This window comes from Nylanderia fulva, unplaced genomic scaffold, assembly GCF_048542155.1.
Source record: "Nylanderia fulva isolate GAGA-0341 unplaced genomic scaffold, ASM4854215v1 Scaffold3, whole genome shotgun sequence".
In the NCBI taxonomy this organism is placed as follows: domain Eukaryota; kingdom Metazoa; phylum Arthropoda; class Insecta; order Hymenoptera; family Formicidae; genus Nylanderia; species Nylanderia fulva.
Genome location: NW_028190368.1, coordinates 8,301,325 through 8,318,879, shown reverse-complemented (window position 1 = coordinate 8,318,879; position 17,555 = coordinate 8,301,325). Strand labels below are relative to the sequence as shown.

The 17,555-nt window shown below is 34.0% G+C and overlaps 4 protein-coding genes across 5 annotated transcripts in view; all 4 read left to right on the top strand.

Moving 5' to 3' along the window:
- Nucleotides 1-7,014, top strand: part of LOC114941807 (uncharacterized) — a 95,389-nt gene extending 88,375 nt beyond the window's left edge. For both annotated transcript variants that reach the window (XM_029316946.2, XM_029316945.2), the window contains one exon: nt 198-7,014. In XM_029316946.2, the coding sequence (XP_029172779.1) occupies nt 198-675 (478 nt within the window). In that variant the 3' untranslated portion in view covers nt 676-7,014. The remainder of the gene's footprint in view (nt 1-197) is intronic.
- Nucleotides 7,015-7,534: 520 nt separating this feature from the next.
- Nucleotides 7,535-10,932, top strand: LOC114941770 (solute carrier family 52, riboflavin transporter, member 3-A). Its single transcript, XM_029316887.2, has 3 exons — nt 7,535-8,417; nt 8,503-8,746; nt 8,807-10,932. Exons 2-3 carry the CDS (start codon nt 8,535-8,537, stop codon nt 9,885-9,887), a joined length of 1,293 nt encoding a protein of 430 aa, XP_029172720.1. The 5' UTR covers nt 7,535-8,417; nt 8,503-8,534; the 3' UTR covers nt 9,888-10,932.
- LOC114941771 (solute carrier family 52, riboflavin transporter, member 3-A) lies at nt 10,869-12,587 on the top strand. Its single transcript, XM_029316888.2, has 2 exons — nt 10,869-10,931; nt 11,047-12,587. Exon 2 carries the CDS (start codon nt 11,053-11,055, stop codon nt 12,448-12,450), a length of 1,398 nt encoding a protein of 465 aa, XP_029172721.1. The 5' UTR covers nt 10,869-10,931; nt 11,047-11,052; the 3' UTR covers nt 12,451-12,587.
- A 489-nt stretch (nt 12,588-13,076) lies between these two features.
- On the top strand, nt 13,077-15,668 carry LOC114941782 (F-box/WD repeat-containing protein 9). Its single transcript, XM_029316908.2, has 7 exons — nt 13,077-13,609; nt 13,853-14,012; nt 14,128-14,270; nt 14,340-14,563; nt 14,746-14,992; nt 15,064-15,339; nt 15,575-15,668. The coding sequence occupies exons 1-7, from the start codon at nt 13,535-13,537 to the stop codon at nt 15,647-15,649; spliced, it is 1,200 nt and encodes a 399-aa protein (XP_029172741.1). The 5' UTR covers nt 13,077-13,534; the 3' UTR covers nt 15,650-15,668.
- The last annotated feature ends 1,887 nt before the right edge of the window (nt 15,669-17,555 follow it).

Genomic DNA, 17,555 nt, shown 5'->3' with positions numbered 1-17,555 from the left:
TTCAACCAAGAATATTTTGCACTTTGTTTCAAGGATAAATTATCCTTTATCCAAAATTATTTATATTTGGCGCTATTATAAGGATAAAATATACTCGAATCAAGGCATATTTGCATTCTCTCAAGGATACTGTTTTTTTCGGTGTGGAAAGATTATTGGGCAATTTCCCTAAATCTCTTTTCTTTGGATTTTTGCAGATACATTAGTTGGTCGGCATACTTGCTGAGGGGCGAGGGACCAAACGTCGCGGCGATTGGGCTGCCCGGCGAACCATTCAGCCGCTATTATGTTCAAGAGTCCGCCGACGAGGGTATCATCATGGAGACGAACGTGGATATGAACGAGGTGAAGGAGAATCATTGTCCATTCCTCACAGACAAGGGACAGTTGAGGATCCGGCTAGAATGGAACGAGAGTCACCTGCTCTTTCAGGCGACCTATCACAAGTACGACGACGTGTGTCGCGTGCACAATCAACAGATGCGACGTGAAATCGTGTCGCTGCAGGCGGAGAACTATAGCCTCGAACGGCAACTCTTCAGCTATCAAAAGAGTCTAGCGTACGCGCAGGCGCAACAGCAGCAGCAACAGCAACACCCAAATCAGCAGCATCACTCGGTGAGTCATCCGGGCCATCTAGAGCGATCGGCGTCCAGCGACACCGAATACGCTTGACAAGTGGAACGCGAGTTATCATTGTCACCAACACCACCAAGTTGCCGACGTCTGCTGCCGCCGCCGACAACGACGACGACGACGACGACGACGACAACGACGACGACGACGGCGGTGGCGGCGGTGCCGGACGACGATCAGCGGGTGCATCAGAATCTGGTCAGGATGATGGATCGGCGGCTGAGCAACGTGCAGTTGCAGCAGCATTTCTACGAGGAACAACGCCACCGTCATCGGCACAGCAACGGCAGCAGTGGGGTCTCTTCGCCCAGACGGAGCATCGATCGCAGCAACGGCCAGGAGTATCGTCGCAGCATCCTGCAGCAGCCCAGGTCCAGCAATGGCGGAGGAGGCATAGGTGGCGTTTACGAAAATCGCAACAACGATCGGTATGCCGGCTACTATCTGGGATACGTGGGCCAAGCAGCGCACAAGCGACGCAGGACCACATTCTGGGAGACGTTGACGGGTCTGGTGTGCTCTCTGGGCGCTCTGGCTTCCAGAGCGGCGAAGATGGCAGCTAGACGGGGCGATCCTCTCTGAGGGTACGACCGAAGGTCGAGGACTCGACGCGACGATCGCGATTGCCGGGAATGTAATGTGGAGGAGCTCGTTGGAGGTGCGCATACAGTGCGTTCTGTCTTCTGTATGTCGGTGCAATATCGGATGGATTTTCAGAGATATTGGAAAAAATTATTACGTAACCGATCAAAGGAATCGTATAATCTTGACATAAAACCACGTAGTGTGTATGCAACGTATTTTTTTACATTTACATATCCCTTTAAAATTTAAAAGGTATATTTTTTTTTCTTTTTTTTACTAATTATGTTTCTCTCTATATATCCCTTTTTAATTTAATTGCGCGCGTGTAACGCAGGAAAATAGAAATTAAAATTAGTTTGCTGTAATTAAATCTCTTTTGATATAACGTAACGCGTCATATTAACGAGATTAAAAATATATTCTTATTATTTTATTTAAATTTTATTATTAGGGGAGACATGCAATATAAAAAAATACGTACGCGCTGTGTATCCTCCTTGGCCACTTTTCATGTGGGGTGTGTATATGCGAATGGTTTCTGTTAAATCAGTCGAATGATTTAAAAGATCACCGATTTTATATGAGGCAGAACGTCCCGTATACATGCAACGCGGGAACGCGGTAGGGAGCAAAAAAAAAAATCAGAGAAAGAGGATCGTAGGGGAGAGTTCTAGGGTCGTGTTCGACTCTACATCTTGTACGCACACATACACATACACACACAGACACAGAGATTTACACACATACGAATCTACACACGTACATGCGCGAACACAAATCTATCTACTTGTCAATTTACTAAAGAATCTATTTTCCTCTAAAGACTTTTTTCACCTATTGTGTACATCGCCGTGGAAATAAGAGGATATGCGCGTTGGCACATAGTCGCCAAGCCAAGTAACAGTACTGTAATTATTGTAGTATATATATCAAACAGAATTAGAGTACAGTTAATGTTACATAAGCGAACAAATTCCAGGAAAGAGAAAGAAATAGAAAGAAAGAAAAAAGTGACAAAGCACAGACTCGTGCTTCTTTGGGAGCCCTCAAAAGGCCGCTTCGTATAATGCCATCGCTGTGCGAATTAAGTTCACTCAAACGCTTTAATCGACTTTGTCGCCTTTAAATTGATCTTTTTACTACGAACGTTGAGAACGCCATCGTTACATAACTACGGTTCCATCGAACCTCTCGCTACTTGTCATATGGATATTTAATCGAAAGATTCCAGCTACTTTTATTAATTCTGAAACGATTTATCCAAGAATTAATAGGAACTAAAAATAGATATTTATCAAACTGAATTTCATATTTTTATAATTGGAGATCTACTTCGATATTATATAATGTCCATTTTCTTCCGTATAAATTGAAACAAATTTAATTTATAAATCGACAAAATTTTTTTTCTTTAAATAAAAATTAATTTTCTTTATGAAAAATATAGTTTTAACAGTGCATTATAAGAATATAAAATTCCAAAGTTTCTGAAAACGTGTCTTACTTCAAGGATCAGAAATACGATTATACAAAATAAATCTTTCTTACTCGACTATCTTTCAAAGAAATCAATCAATCTGTCTCAGCATGATAAAACATTACACGACTATTAAAACATTTAAATCGAAAAACGATGGCGTCATACGCAGCCTGCAATTCCGCCTTTCGTGGAAGGTTAAATGATCAGGATAAAAAAGAAAAAAGCGAACGAATCATTCTTCCACTGTTACATATTCATGAATTTGATGTCATTGCGACGATCATGGAATCGCCTAATTATTTTCCAAAGACTCTCTTACTTACGCTATTGCAAGGATTTTAAAAGAGATTTTCGGCGAATTTGCGTCGCACTCTCGTGTCTCATCTAATTTCCTATCTGTCGCGTACCGCCGTCGAGTATTTTAGAATCAATATCTCGGTGTAAATGTTTCGCGACGTTCCGCAGCCTAATCGTGCACGTGAGTAACTGGCGCCGATATAATTTCCTTCTTATTTATCAGCAGTGTCGTATCTTTCGCGCCGACAAAATTCTATCCGAGATGAGAAATTATTATGCGAGGAGACGAGAAGACGTAAAGTAAGAATGAAAAATTTTGCAGTATTTTTTTTCCTTCGCAGTTATGCTAATTTCAGAGTCGTCTTTTCAATGTCGTCTCTGCAATGCGTACCCTGCAGAAATGCATTCGTAAGGAATCTGCAACGGACGACGTTTTTAAGTCACTCAATACTCTCGACTCCGTTGCAACATCTGCAGTATTTGGCAAGTTGACAAAAACATTTGCAATAATACTAATCTAAACCGTTGAAATTTTTATATTATAAAAAAATATATAACACACACACATATATATGTATGTATATCTATCGTAGTTTAAATTTTTTATTCGAACGTGTTTTTTCTCAAATGCGATATTCGTATTTTCTCAGATTGCGATATATTAACAATTCTCTTATACATAGAACAATATTTCATTCGGTGTAATTATATAATTTTACGTCGGCGTTTTCATCTTACTTTACCCCGTGCTAAAATGATGCAATAATTTTCGCCTCGCCTCACCGCGACGATATTTTCTCATATACATACGAGCGCCGTACGTTAGCGAAAATATACATATACTATAGCTATATGCCATTGCATCTTCATGCACAGATCCGCACATGTGTATCTGCGACACCGACAGGTAACATTTGATCGATACAATATACGCCGAAATATTCCGCGCGCAAACACACATTTAATATGGACAACCGAAACTGTCCTGCGTAATGTGTATGCGTGCATGTGTGTGCCCTTAGGTGGCACGTCGCCCACATCTAGAATCTCGTCTCTCATCCGTACGGCACCTGCAGCAAACGTCAATTTATCAGGAGAAACTGTTGACACCGGAATCGCCGGCGGCACATTTACGTGTCAGTTTCAAAATCAAAGTTTAAAAGGCTGAAATTCTCGATTGGCGCATTGTTATTCTCGCTTGTTTTTTTTGCAAAAAAAAAATCCTCCCGTGTTAGATTGCCTGATTTTTAATAGAGAAACAAAATGTATTTTTAAGATGGAAGGTATTTGACGTCCTGATCAATTTCAACGATCGATGGAATTTAGTGTTTTAATGTTAGTTTGCGATCAATACCGGAGCAAAACTTAGGAAATTTTTATTCCTTTCTCACCAATCAGTTCTTCTTGTAATCATTAATTTGTTTCACATTTTTGTACATTTTAATCCTTGTGTTATTAATTAAAATTTTCACGATACGAGAGAGTTATTCATGTGTTACATATTAAAATATGCTCCGGTTAATCCTGACGACGATAATGGCAAAATATCTGATTGTGCAGTCGAAAGTATTAGCAGTCTGATGCGTAGTACTATACGACGACATTGTAAACGATTTTGTCGAGAAGATATATTAACAAAAGATGCTGCGAAAGGACCAGGCTCGCAATAGTAGCTCGTAACAATACGCCCACATCGCGCACAATCCGTGTCCTAGTACTGCAGTCAATTTCATCGGGATTATATCAGTCCTGCCCGCGTCTTAGCGACAAGATTTCCTCAGCATCCCTCGGCTGGGAATGGACGCTTCGAGAAAAACGCTCCTTTCCACCCGAAAAACTTTCTACTCGAACACGCGCTGGTGACAAGCGTATATACCTATAGCAGCAGCAGCAACAGCAGCAACAGCTCTGACAATCGCACCTAATCTCTTCATCGCGATGATGAAGATGGAAAGTTTGTTCGCCGGCGCGGATTTTCGTCCCCTTTCGTTTTGAGTAGAAATTCTGCCTTGTGTCAGAAAAATCGCTGTCAAACTGACAGCGATTATCGAATTATTAAAAATCAATGTATTGGAAAAAGTGATGAAGAAGTGATGTATGATATATAACATTTGAAACAAATTTAATTGAAAAATGTTTTTCTTGTATAGCAAGGATTTATATGACGCATAGAAATTCTAATATCAAATTTCGTGAACCTTGCTTATTTTTTTTATTGCGTTTATTCGTGTGTTAATAGGTTTTTTACGTCAACTTTGACGTTACTAAATAACAAGTTTCGTCAATCATTTTTTTATGATAAATATTTTGAGAATTGAATCAAACTACTTGATATAGACATTCGTGATAAGTGGCATAGATATACGATCACGAATTTGTAAATGAAACTTCTCGTATAGCCGTCACGATTCAACAATTCAGTCAATTAAATTCACTCTCGCGAGAACACGCAACGAAGTTATCCTTTTAGCCGATTATGTAATCAAATATCGAACGAGAAACGTATGTTTGATGCTCGGAGAAAAAGCATTGAAAAAATTCGAATTAAAAATAAAATATAATCGATAAACAAAATATCAAATTGTATAATCTTTAATAAATTATCTTTAACATTCAATATTATTTTTGCTTACAATACAAAATGTAGAAAAATATTTATTTTTCTGTAACGTCAGAAATTTATACCATTATCAAGTTGGTTTTGAATCAAATTTTTAATTTTTTGATAAATTTATATTACCGATCATAATTAATTCATTTGTAAACTGATTTGTTTGAAGATTAGCAAGAGAAAACTCATTGCCAGACGAAACAGCCCCGGCGAACAAATTTATATATACGTGTACATATGTATGTGTATATCATATACATATATATATACATATATATTCAGAAAATAATTTTAAAAATGCTCTAGTAATATAGCGACAGTCGCGCAGTCGCGCTTGTTAGTTTGTATGTACAAAGAAATCGATCTTTCTCGCGTGCGTTTTATTCTACATTCATCGTGCTCGTTTACTTGCCGATACTATATTCGTTCACACACGTTATAATATATGTGTATATACGATTTTTCGATGTGTACATCGTCGCGCCATTGTGTCGCAGCCGATTCAAAAAAATGATGAAGCCGCCTATAGTAATTGAATCGTGAAAGTGATCGCGATTATTTTATTACATTATATAATCGATAATTTGTGCACTTATCGATGATTTCATACTTGACAAATAATCGTTTCGAAATACTTAAAAAATAAGATTTTATCGCGGTTTTTTCCATCGGTATTCTTAATCTGGCGAATCTGTAGAACACACAAATCGATTAATCGAGGGTCAAGGTAAACGTGCGCCGCACGAAATTGCGAATAGAGAATATGATTAAACGAGAGAGCCGTGTACATATACATATATATGCATATATACAATATACATATGATAAATGACACGTACGTATATTTGTATACTACATGTACATACATTTGATATCGAGCGTGCACACAATATATATTATCTATAGTTGCTCATGAAGAAAGCAAGAAATATTGTCGAACGTCAAAAGCGGAACAAAAATAACATAACAACGCGATCTTTGTTTCCGCGAAATGTCGTGATAAGGATTCCGCTTTATAATTTACGTATATTCATTATCTACAGATTAAAAAAGGAAAAAAAAGAAAAAAAGTAGGCGACGATACTATGGCGCAATACGAGGAAGCTTATGTCAAATATAGTTCGGCGTTTCCTTTTTCCACCTGTCATCCAAAAAAACGAGGACTCTCCTTTAAATTAATGTTATATATATCCGTATAACTTTCAAGCACAATGCAAGAGCACATTTTCTGCGACCTTTTTTCATCCGTGTGTGATTCTATTAAAAATGATTAAAAAAAAAAACAGAAAAAAAACAAAAGATGTGAACGCAAAACACATTTCTCAAGAGTTTTGAGACAAATACTAATGTACTTAAACCATCTGTGAGTCTGCCTCGTCTTTTATAAAGTTCTTGCTATATTCAATTTATTGTATTCAATTTGTATAATATCGTCCCATTATCCAGATTTAATCCTCCCTATTAATATAATAATTAATCAACAGATTGCACGATCTAATTTTTAATAGAGAAAAATATGTATATATTTTTTGTTAAACACGATAATATGAAATGTTATTTAATATTAATATTAATTGATATATCTTTCTGTGTAGATAGTCCATAATATTTAAATATTTTTTAAAAAATTTAAATGTCACATTTTAAATATTTTACGTAGAAAAAAGAGTGCGAAAAAGTTATTTCAGTAGATAGAATATCTTTTTACTTTTTATTTCTTTTTTTAGAATAATTTGTTACAGTCGTTAAACTTTTATCTACTTTTTGTAAAGCAGATAATACACTAGGAAACGCGTTGCAAAAGAGCCACAGCCATCCATCATATCGGGTGACCTGATTCAACAGGTGCTTTTGGAAGGGGACACGCTCCCCTTCTTTCTTTCGCTAGTCACTTGACATACAATACGCAAGCGCTCGCAAGAGATCATTCGAGATTTCGTGATCGCGGTTCACAGTCGTCAATTGATGGGACACGCACTACTATAATCGCGAATATATATATATATATATATATATATATATATATATATATGCAAACAATATTAAAATTCTTTCGACTACCAAGTGCGCAAATTAAAAGGCGCAAATTAAGTGATATCGCCATGTGCAATTCATCTAATTGTAAAATTGATATACGTGCATTTATGTAATCCCCATCAACTCTATTGATTATTATAGTTGCAGAAATAATTGCATATATTGCACATTTATGACTCGTCAGTTTTGGACGAACGTTTCTACGTTTTTCATCTTTGCGAATTTGATAAATAAAAGTGAAGTTCGGAGGGAGATTAAATATTTCTAATAAATTATATCAAAATTGGTTACCGGTTTTGACAGAACTGCAAATATTTCAAGTGAATTAAAAAGAAATAATAAATAGCGTGTCTTATCTTCGCCGATGACGCAATTATAGATGACGAAACCTATAAAGTGATTTTTCTTGAATTCAAATTCGAGACATCGATAAGAATCGCTGATACAATCGAGCCATCGTTATCGAATCGATTATCGTTTACTTGGACACACGTGGATATTCGAAGAGTGGGATGGGGCATTCATTCCCGCATGCAAGGTTAGAGCAGTGACAAGGAAAGGAAAGGAATGATATAATTCGCCAAAAACTGTCGTTTATATACGAAATAACCGCGACATTTCAACCAATTATCAGGGATTACGTTTTCCGAGTGATAATCATCGCTTTTATGTCAAGTAATCTTTGTTGTTTTATTTAAGCCACAAAAATTTCATTATCTTGACAATGCGATAACTAGTATCTGCTTGATATCGTATTTTTCTGCAAAAAAGGTGAATATCAGCAAAAATTTTAAAGATTTTACTGGTAAATAATTCGAGAAGCGACAAGAGACATTCATTACCTGTGTAATTTTAGAATACAAATACATTCTCTGAAATAAACGCAAGATGCTGACTCAACGATTAAGTAATCGGAGATTGCTGGTCGATTTCCTCGCGTTGATGTTCGGCCTGGGTGCTTGGATCGGTGTAAATGGCATATATGTACAGCTACCACTTATAGTGCACACTGCACCGGAAGAATGGAGCCTGCCTGCGCACATGGTGATGTTGGTGCAGTTCGCCAATTTAGGACCTATACTGTACACCCTGTACATAAAGTGAGTCTCTTTTATTTTAGAATAATTAAATAACAAGTCTAATATAAATGTCTTTTTCAGATATACTGCTTGGGCACACGATAGATATATTATTTATGCCCTCTTGAGTGCAGGAACATGTTCCTGCATCGCATTAAGTTGGCTGTACAATCATACTTCAAATATTTTTGGGAAAGAGCACTCGACCGCCCTTCTATCACTGATGTTTGTGACAGCTCTCGTTGGATGTACAAGCTCTGTACTCTTCATGCCATACATGAGAAACTATCGTGAGATTTATCTAGTATCTTATTTAGTCGGGGAAGGACTGAGTGGGTTCATACCCAGCGCAGTTGCTCTAATTCAAGGCGTTGGTAGCAATCAAATGTGCGTTAATGTTACTAAACCAGGATCGACTCATCTAGAGTTTATCCCCAAATCAGACCCAAGATTCTCTTCTCAGATATTTTTCATCTTTATCGGCACTCTGTTATGTCTGAGTTTTCTGTCGTTCTTAGGCTTAAACTTTTTGCCTATAGCACTTGGAGAAAGAGTCAAGCTTCCAAGCAGTATGGAAATGTTACCAACCGACACAACTGCACCACCTAGTTACAAAACTAATTCCGGTTGGAAAATTCCGAAACATATATACTATTATTTATTAATCATGATAGCCATAGTCTGTTTTCTCGGCAATGGTACTTTACCAAGTATACAATCATATTCCTGTCTACCATATGGCAGTCTCGCATATCATTTGACAGTTACATTAGCTTCCATAGCTGGTCCATTGGCCATGTCTTTAGGATTCTTCATTGAAACGCCAGCAGTTAAACTCCTTAATACTCTTACAGCAATTATTTTAATACTTTCAGGGTTTGTTTTATACTTGGCGGCAAAATCGCCTTATCCTCCTCTTCAACATTCATGGGTGGGTGAATTGATGGTAGTCATTTTATGGATAACTCTATGTGGTTTAATAGGATTTGTAAAGATGGGCATTACAACTTTTTATCGGCCTGATCCTGGAAGAGGTCTTTATTACACTGGTGTAGCGACACAAATCGGATCTCTGATAGGTGCAATCACCACATTTTGTTTGGTTAATTATGCAAAAGTATTTCAATCTTATTCACCTTGTGCACATCTTATGGAAGATTAACATAGCCTGTACTTAGTCTTGTCAATTATTTGCACAGATAATATTGTTAGAAAATTATTTTACAATTCGTGTTTTAGTTTCATTCAAAATTTTATTTATATATATTGAGATATATTATTCAATAATTAAGATAATTAATTTTTAATCTATTACATTTTTTTCCTGAAAATAGGGAACGCATTTTTTATTAATGCATTTTATGATTTTAATCTTTACATATTTGCAAGATTGTTGTGATTATTAATTATATAATTAATTATATATTATATATAATTAATTATATATTATATATAAACAAGAAACTGAAAAATCACAATAATTATATGCAAAATAAAATACATATTATACATATATCGAGCAAATATAACTTGGATGGTATATGTACATAAAATTTAGTAAAGAGGATATTAAAAAATTATTTTTATAAAAATAGAAATATGTCAAAATAATGATGCATTTTTATATTAATCTTAAATTATATTAATTCCACCATTAAAATATATATGTAAGAATATTGAGTTATATTCTGTAATAATTTTCTCCTTGTTATATTTGCTTTTTTCTGATTATTTAAAATTTAAAATTTGGTAATAATAAAACAATTTAAAATTCAATGAAGCAATCTCGATTTTTTCTGTATACAAATTTAATGTTTGCGTCCTTTTATATAATTTATATAATATTTATAATTATCTACATTTTTAAGTGTTTAGTATTTGAACTCAGCTGTGTTAAATCTTCCTTTTATTAGATCTGCAGCAGATTATGTATCGTACAGTGTTCAAGTTAACTTGTGTGTAACTTGAATATATCCCCTTTCATGTTTACACAACTCATGCTCAGTTTTATCTGATAAATTTTATTGAGCAGATTAAGAACCAGATGCGTGAGACGATTCTTTTACTTTTATTATGTCCTCCTGACTCTGCTCTTAACAAGTTTATGCAGAGTTCGCTATTATTACTTATTGGATACATGTATCTGTGATATTTTAATGCTTATTAATTCATATTTGAATTTGGATTTTCGAATATCAGTATTGGTGTGAGTGTCGGTTTATTTCATTCAAAGTATATACCAATAATTAAAATCTTTTAATTATTGACAGAACTATATATATATATATAAAATCAAATACTAATTGTTTACTGTTGTGTAGGAATAAATGAAGAGATCGGAAATATGTACAATGAGAGATAATTTACAAGTCGACCATTATCTTGGACATGTCAAATGTGGCCGTGCAGTCATCCATCTTCTCGTGATCTTGTTCGGTGTGTCCACATGGATTGGCGTCAATGGAATATTCATTGAATTGCCGTTGCTTGTCAATATCGCTCCGGAAGGCTGGAATTTACCCGCATACATAGTAATAGTGGCGCAATCCGCAAATGTGGGTCCTGCGATATACACTTTCCTACGTAAGAACAAACGCGAGTTGAACGAATCGTTGTGTATATTGTGCTTACTGTCTTTACAAATTCTCGCTATGGGGCTACTGATCTTCTTTTACGACAAAACAACTGTCATTGGTGGTGAGAAACACAGCCTGATCTTGCTTGTCTCGGTATTCTTTAACGCTCTGGTCGGTTGTTTCAGCTCTGTGCTCTTCATGCCTTATCTTCGTGACTTCGATGATATTTATATCGTGTCCTACTTCATTGGGGAAGGTCTGAGCGGTGTGCTGCCAAGTATAGTGGCATTGATACAAGGGGTAGGAGAACGCTCAGAATGCAATGCAACGGAAACAATTTCTCTTGATACGTCCCAAGTCAAGTTCTCAGGCCAATATTACTTCCTCTTTCTAACTCTTGTGCTTATTTTGTCCCTTATCGCGTTTATCATTTTACAATATTCTTCGTTTGTACAAAATAGAAAGAACTCGCGTGATCCTAACTTTTTTGCACAAAGTAAAATACAATTAGTAGATTATAAGCAACACAACGAGCTTGATATTAGTTCTAATATCTGGTACATTGATCAAATATTACCAAAGAGTGAAAAAGAGGAAGCAAATTGTTCTTCGTTAAAGGAAGCAAATAATTTGTGTGTGCTTAGAAAAAGTTATTTGTACATTCTGATTGGAATTTGTTGTTTCTTTAACAATGGATTTTTTCCAAGTATCCAATCTTATTCTTGTCTACCATACGGTCACCTTGCTTATCAATTATCTATCACTTGTGGCCAATTCGTCAACCCACTTGCATGCTTTTTGACATTCTGGATTATAGTGTCAAATATAAAAATTATCAATTGTTTATCTCTTATATGCTTAATTACTGGATGCTATGTTATATGCATAGCTTTATTATCTCCTGCTCCACCATTGCAAAGATCGATAATTGGCGTAGGATTGATTGTGTTGTCCTGGATTATCCTATCGGCTGTTATTTCGTATTTAAAGCTCGTGATCGTGTCCCTCTTGAAATATATATCTTCGTCGAAGGCACTTTTCGATATAGGCATAGTTATGCAAGCGGGTTCGGCGAGTGGTGCAATTATTTCGTTTATTTTAATCAATTTTACCAATTTTTTCAAGATGTATGATTCTTGTTCTGGATGAAGAGAATAATCGAAAAGCTTCGTATATGTAACGATAATGCAAGTAATTTGCATATGCGAATTAAAATGCAATAATGAAATTAAGACAATAGTGCTTCAAAAAAAATAAAGTGTCTTTAGGAAAATATCAATAGATAATGATAATGTCTTATATTTTTATTTTTAAATAGCCTGAAAACAATGTATAAATGAAAAATGATATGGAAGAGATATTACAAATAATGTCAGTATAATATATGTATATATTTTTCACGTTAATTTTTTTCGCGTATGATGAAAAAGTATTTAAAATTATAAATTTAATTAAAATGAGCAGCTGTTTATATATATATATATATATATAAAACTTTCGTATGTATACATGTACATGTGCATTTACAAGTGCTTTTAAATATCCACATGTATATTTAACAGTTAATGTTCAACGAAATATTTTAATAGCGAGAGCATTCAGTTTTTATATAGAATTTTATATAAACAAATGGGTATTGTTACTTATTTAGTGATAATAATATATCTCAAATACACATAATATATTTTAATACAATTATAAATAGAAGACACAAATATTGTTGAAAAAGTTTATATATATATTCAGATGTAGATATTTATTATAAATTTCAATAAAAAGAATTTCTGATATATTTTTATTATAATTTTACAAATTATATAGATATATAATTATTATTTCCGAATAAAACATATTTCTGCGAATTCTTTAATTGGCTTAAAAGTTCTGAATATTAAATATTTTATAATCAATTTTTTCAAACCAAATTAATTAAATTTCTTCGAAGAGAAATTACAGATTGCTTCAGACATCCTAATTCATATATGTATTTTTTCGCAACACCCTATATAAGTAGATGGCGTAGCTCTGCATTCATGCGTGATGCACAGTGATGTGCTTATATATGTATGTATATATTTACAGCACAGCTGTTGATAGCTGTGTAAGTGTACACAAGAAATTCGCATCGACTACTTCGTTTGACATCACTGACTGAATCTTTCTTTGTTGAGTCCTCGCGTTATTTTCGAGCAGATCGAATGAGAATATTCAGATTTGCACGAGGCGAGGAAAAATGGATGATGAAAACGCAGATTGTGCGTACAGCGAGGAAGATGCACAAGTGTCATTGTTGGATCTCCCAGTCGAGGTTTGTACAGAAAACTGTCAGTTTTATTTCTTCCACCCACATTCGTCCTTTGTTGTTACTGTCATTTTGCTCCATTGATTGCTTTTAATCGATGTAGTGAAGTGTCAAAGTAAGCGATGTGATCCCTTCTCACTTTTCTTTTCTCTCTCGAGTATTTATTTTATTTTATTTTATTTATTTTTCCAAATAATAAACAGACTAATTTATTCATATATAATTTAATTTATCTGTGTTGCATTTCAGATATTCCTGCATATATGCTCCTTCTTAAAGGCATCGACGTTAGTGCACAGTTTGAGCCTAGTATGCAAACAGTTCTATTTGATTTTAAAGGATGACTCGTTATGGAAAGCGCGTATTAATCGTATGTGGCCAGATGCTAGCTACCCGCTTTTGCGTCCTGGTTAGTTCAAATTATATTTTGCATGATTAGTCATTATATAAAAAATATCAAACACTGTATCTTATATCATTATTTTACATCAATTTTATATTAAAAATGATATATATAATTTCAGCGAAGCCTGACAAACTGTTTTGGAAACTGTCATGCGTTGCGATTGAAAAGCAAAGAACTATATGGGGATTGAAAGAATGTTCTATGAAGAAGATAAATTCACATGGATGTGGTAGCACAGTAGATGCTCTACTACTGATGCATGTAAGTATATTATTTAAATATTTATTCTTTATAAAAATAAAAATGATAAATAATATATCTACTGTATAGGATGGCACTGCTTATATTGCTGGTGCGAGAGATCGTTCTCTGATTTACTGTAATTTTCGTGAAGGTTGGAAATACAGAGTTACTGACATGGGCTCTGCGCATAATGGATGGATTTGGGATGTGACAACAATAGATAACACTATTTATAGTTGTAGTTGGGATCAAACTGTGAAATCATGGATGCTTACCGACACTAATTTTGTGCATCAGAAAACTTACAAGATGTACGCAACAACAAAATATTTTTTTTGATCTTTTAAAAAAAGAACTGAATGAATAATTCTCAAATTATTTAAATATAAATACTGCAATCTGTTTATTAAAGAAGAAAAAAGTGCAATTATAAAGTTCTTACTATTTACACTATTTTGTACAAATAATTTGCTAACAAAAAAAAATCTTTCAGGAATGCAGGTGCGCTGCTGTGTATGTCGTCGTGTCCAGAACAGGCTCTTTTCGCGACTGGTTCGTATTTGAGGACCGTGTTTATTTTCGATTCGAGATCGGGAGATAAACCAATCAAGCAATACCGACCGCACGGAGGAGCTGTTATTAAACTGGCAATGAATTCAGAATACATTTTATCTGCCAGTGAGGATAAGACGGTGTCTGTTTATGATCAGAGAGCCGGACAAATCATGAAATTTATCACAGTAATATTTCACTTATGTCTTTTAACAACGTCGAGAAAAAAACCATATATGATATCACAGACATTTTGTAGATTCCAGGCGAAGCATTTCCCATGTGCATGAACATGCAACGAGATTGTGTATGCATTGGAGACAGCATTGCCAAACTACATGTATTAAATCCGAAAAAGGATTTCGAATTAGTGAATTCTTACTCTACTGGACATACGAAAGGGATAACGGGAGTGCATCTAACGCGCGGAAATCTAATAACTAGTTCTACAGATGGTAGTGTCAAAATCTGGAGTCCTACGGATCCACCAAAACTTATGACTACTTTACGTTCATCTTTTGGAGAAATTGCAAGAGTGAGTATTACGCATTATATAAAAAATATCAAGTATTATATCAAGAAAAAAAGTCACTGTAAATTATTTTGCGTGAAATGTGAAATTATTTACAATTACATCTTGTAATCAGATTTTGTAATTTTCCATGAAATATTAAAAGTTTCCGATAAAATCTTTAATATGTACTTATAGGTTTATGATATCTAATACTAATATTATAATAGTATTTCTAATCTAGCTTTTCATTTTATAGATGGATTACCAAAATGGTGTTCTCGCGATATCCGGCAGCGAAATCGCAGTATATATGAATCGATGTGTTCAATAAAACATTAATTAATGGAGAATTTCTATATATATTCTATAATTGTGCTAATATTGCTTTGATTTGATATATAATATATTTATAATTTCTAATAAGATTATTATTTATAAAATGTGCGCGTAATTCCAATATATGTATATATAATATATATATTGTTCCAAAATTAGAAAATTTATTTAACAGTTTTTTTAAATAAAAAATTATTTTTTATTAACATAACTTTGATAGTTTATTAACATAACTAGGTTAGAAATAATGTATTTATATAATATATATTAATATTCTTAATTGTTTGCAAATTTTACGAAAAAAATCTAATGTAATTATAAATTATTTTCTCTGTTAGAGAATATCATATGTCTAATATTTGTTATCAACAACAATTTGAGTTTTAGAAATACAATTTATATTTCAAATAATAGACTAAATTAATTCTATCCCGATCGATTAAAAAATTCAAATTTTCTCGTTTTTACAGCTAGATTTCATAGTTCTGAAATTTGAACTTTTCAGACAGACGTCACGTGACGCGTCGCACAAGTGTCACGTGACCCACTTCAAGCAGCTTCACGCAGAAGTTTTTCGTACTCGCAGCGAGCCGTATCCGCGTCGATTATCGTGTTTTTATGCAAATGAGTTTCGCAAGTTTATTATCGCGCGTACGCGGAAAGTGCAATTTTGCATCGTCAGTTTCGCGATCGATTTATTCGTTCGTTTGGCTCGCTTCGTCGCGTGCTTATTTCCGAAGGAGCGAAACAAGTTCGCGGCCGCAAGTGAAGAGGTTAGTGTTCGTCGACGCTGCAATGGCGCCAAATTCATGATCGATAACGTGATATCAACGCCTGAAAGAGATTAGATTTTCAAAGACCCGAATAAAAAAAAAGACAGCAGCGGTTTCTTCGCGGCACATTGGAACTCCTGGCTGACCTTATTATCTGGGTGATAACGGTGAGTCGTGAAATTTCAATATAAAGAGTAAACATGTGTGTGTACGTATATAATGGAAAAATACTAGCAAAAATCTGAGAAATAATAGTTAAAAATTTTTTTGAATATATAATGAACCCTTGATAGAAATTTAAAATGTATATGAGAAATTTATATATAATACGAATAAAAAATAAAATGTACTATAATTAATATAGTTCAATAAGTATTTTAGTGAATTCTAATATAATTAAATATAATGTACATAAATTTTAAAATAATTAATTATATTTAATGAAATATAATTAATTATAATATTACCTTTGAATTGTATTATAATTATAAATATTATTAATTATAAGCGAAAAGGGAATTATAAAAAAGAAAAAAAACGAAAAGTTACAAATACTCGTACAATGATAACAATCTGAGAAATAATAGTTTACAATTTTTCAGAATAAAATAAACCTAGTAGAAAATTGAAATATATGAGTAATTTATGTATGGCACGAAAAAAATTAAAATGCCAAATATTTTAATTAATATTAATTAAATAATTATTATAATAAATTCTAAAAAAAAAAATTAATTGTAATTAAATATAATAAATTCTAATACAATTAATTATATTTAATTAAAAATACGATACAATTTTATAATATAATTATCTTTAATTATATTACAATTATAAATATTATTAATTATATATAATATAATTAATTATAAAATAGAAAGGAATTATAAAGAAAAAGAGAGGTGGTCGTGAACGCTGCGTCGCCGAAACTCGCCTGAGGCAAAGAGTAGGCGTTTTTAACGCAGGTTCAAATCCACCCAGATCCCCCAGTATCGCGCGTGATTGCAACTTCTGTATATGCATATTCGCATCGACAGATGCAAAATGGGAAGCGCTCGTTACGCGTGTTAACGTTCCTTCCTCGCGAGAGCTTTCGCGATCCTTCCTCCCGGAAACCTCTTACTTTAC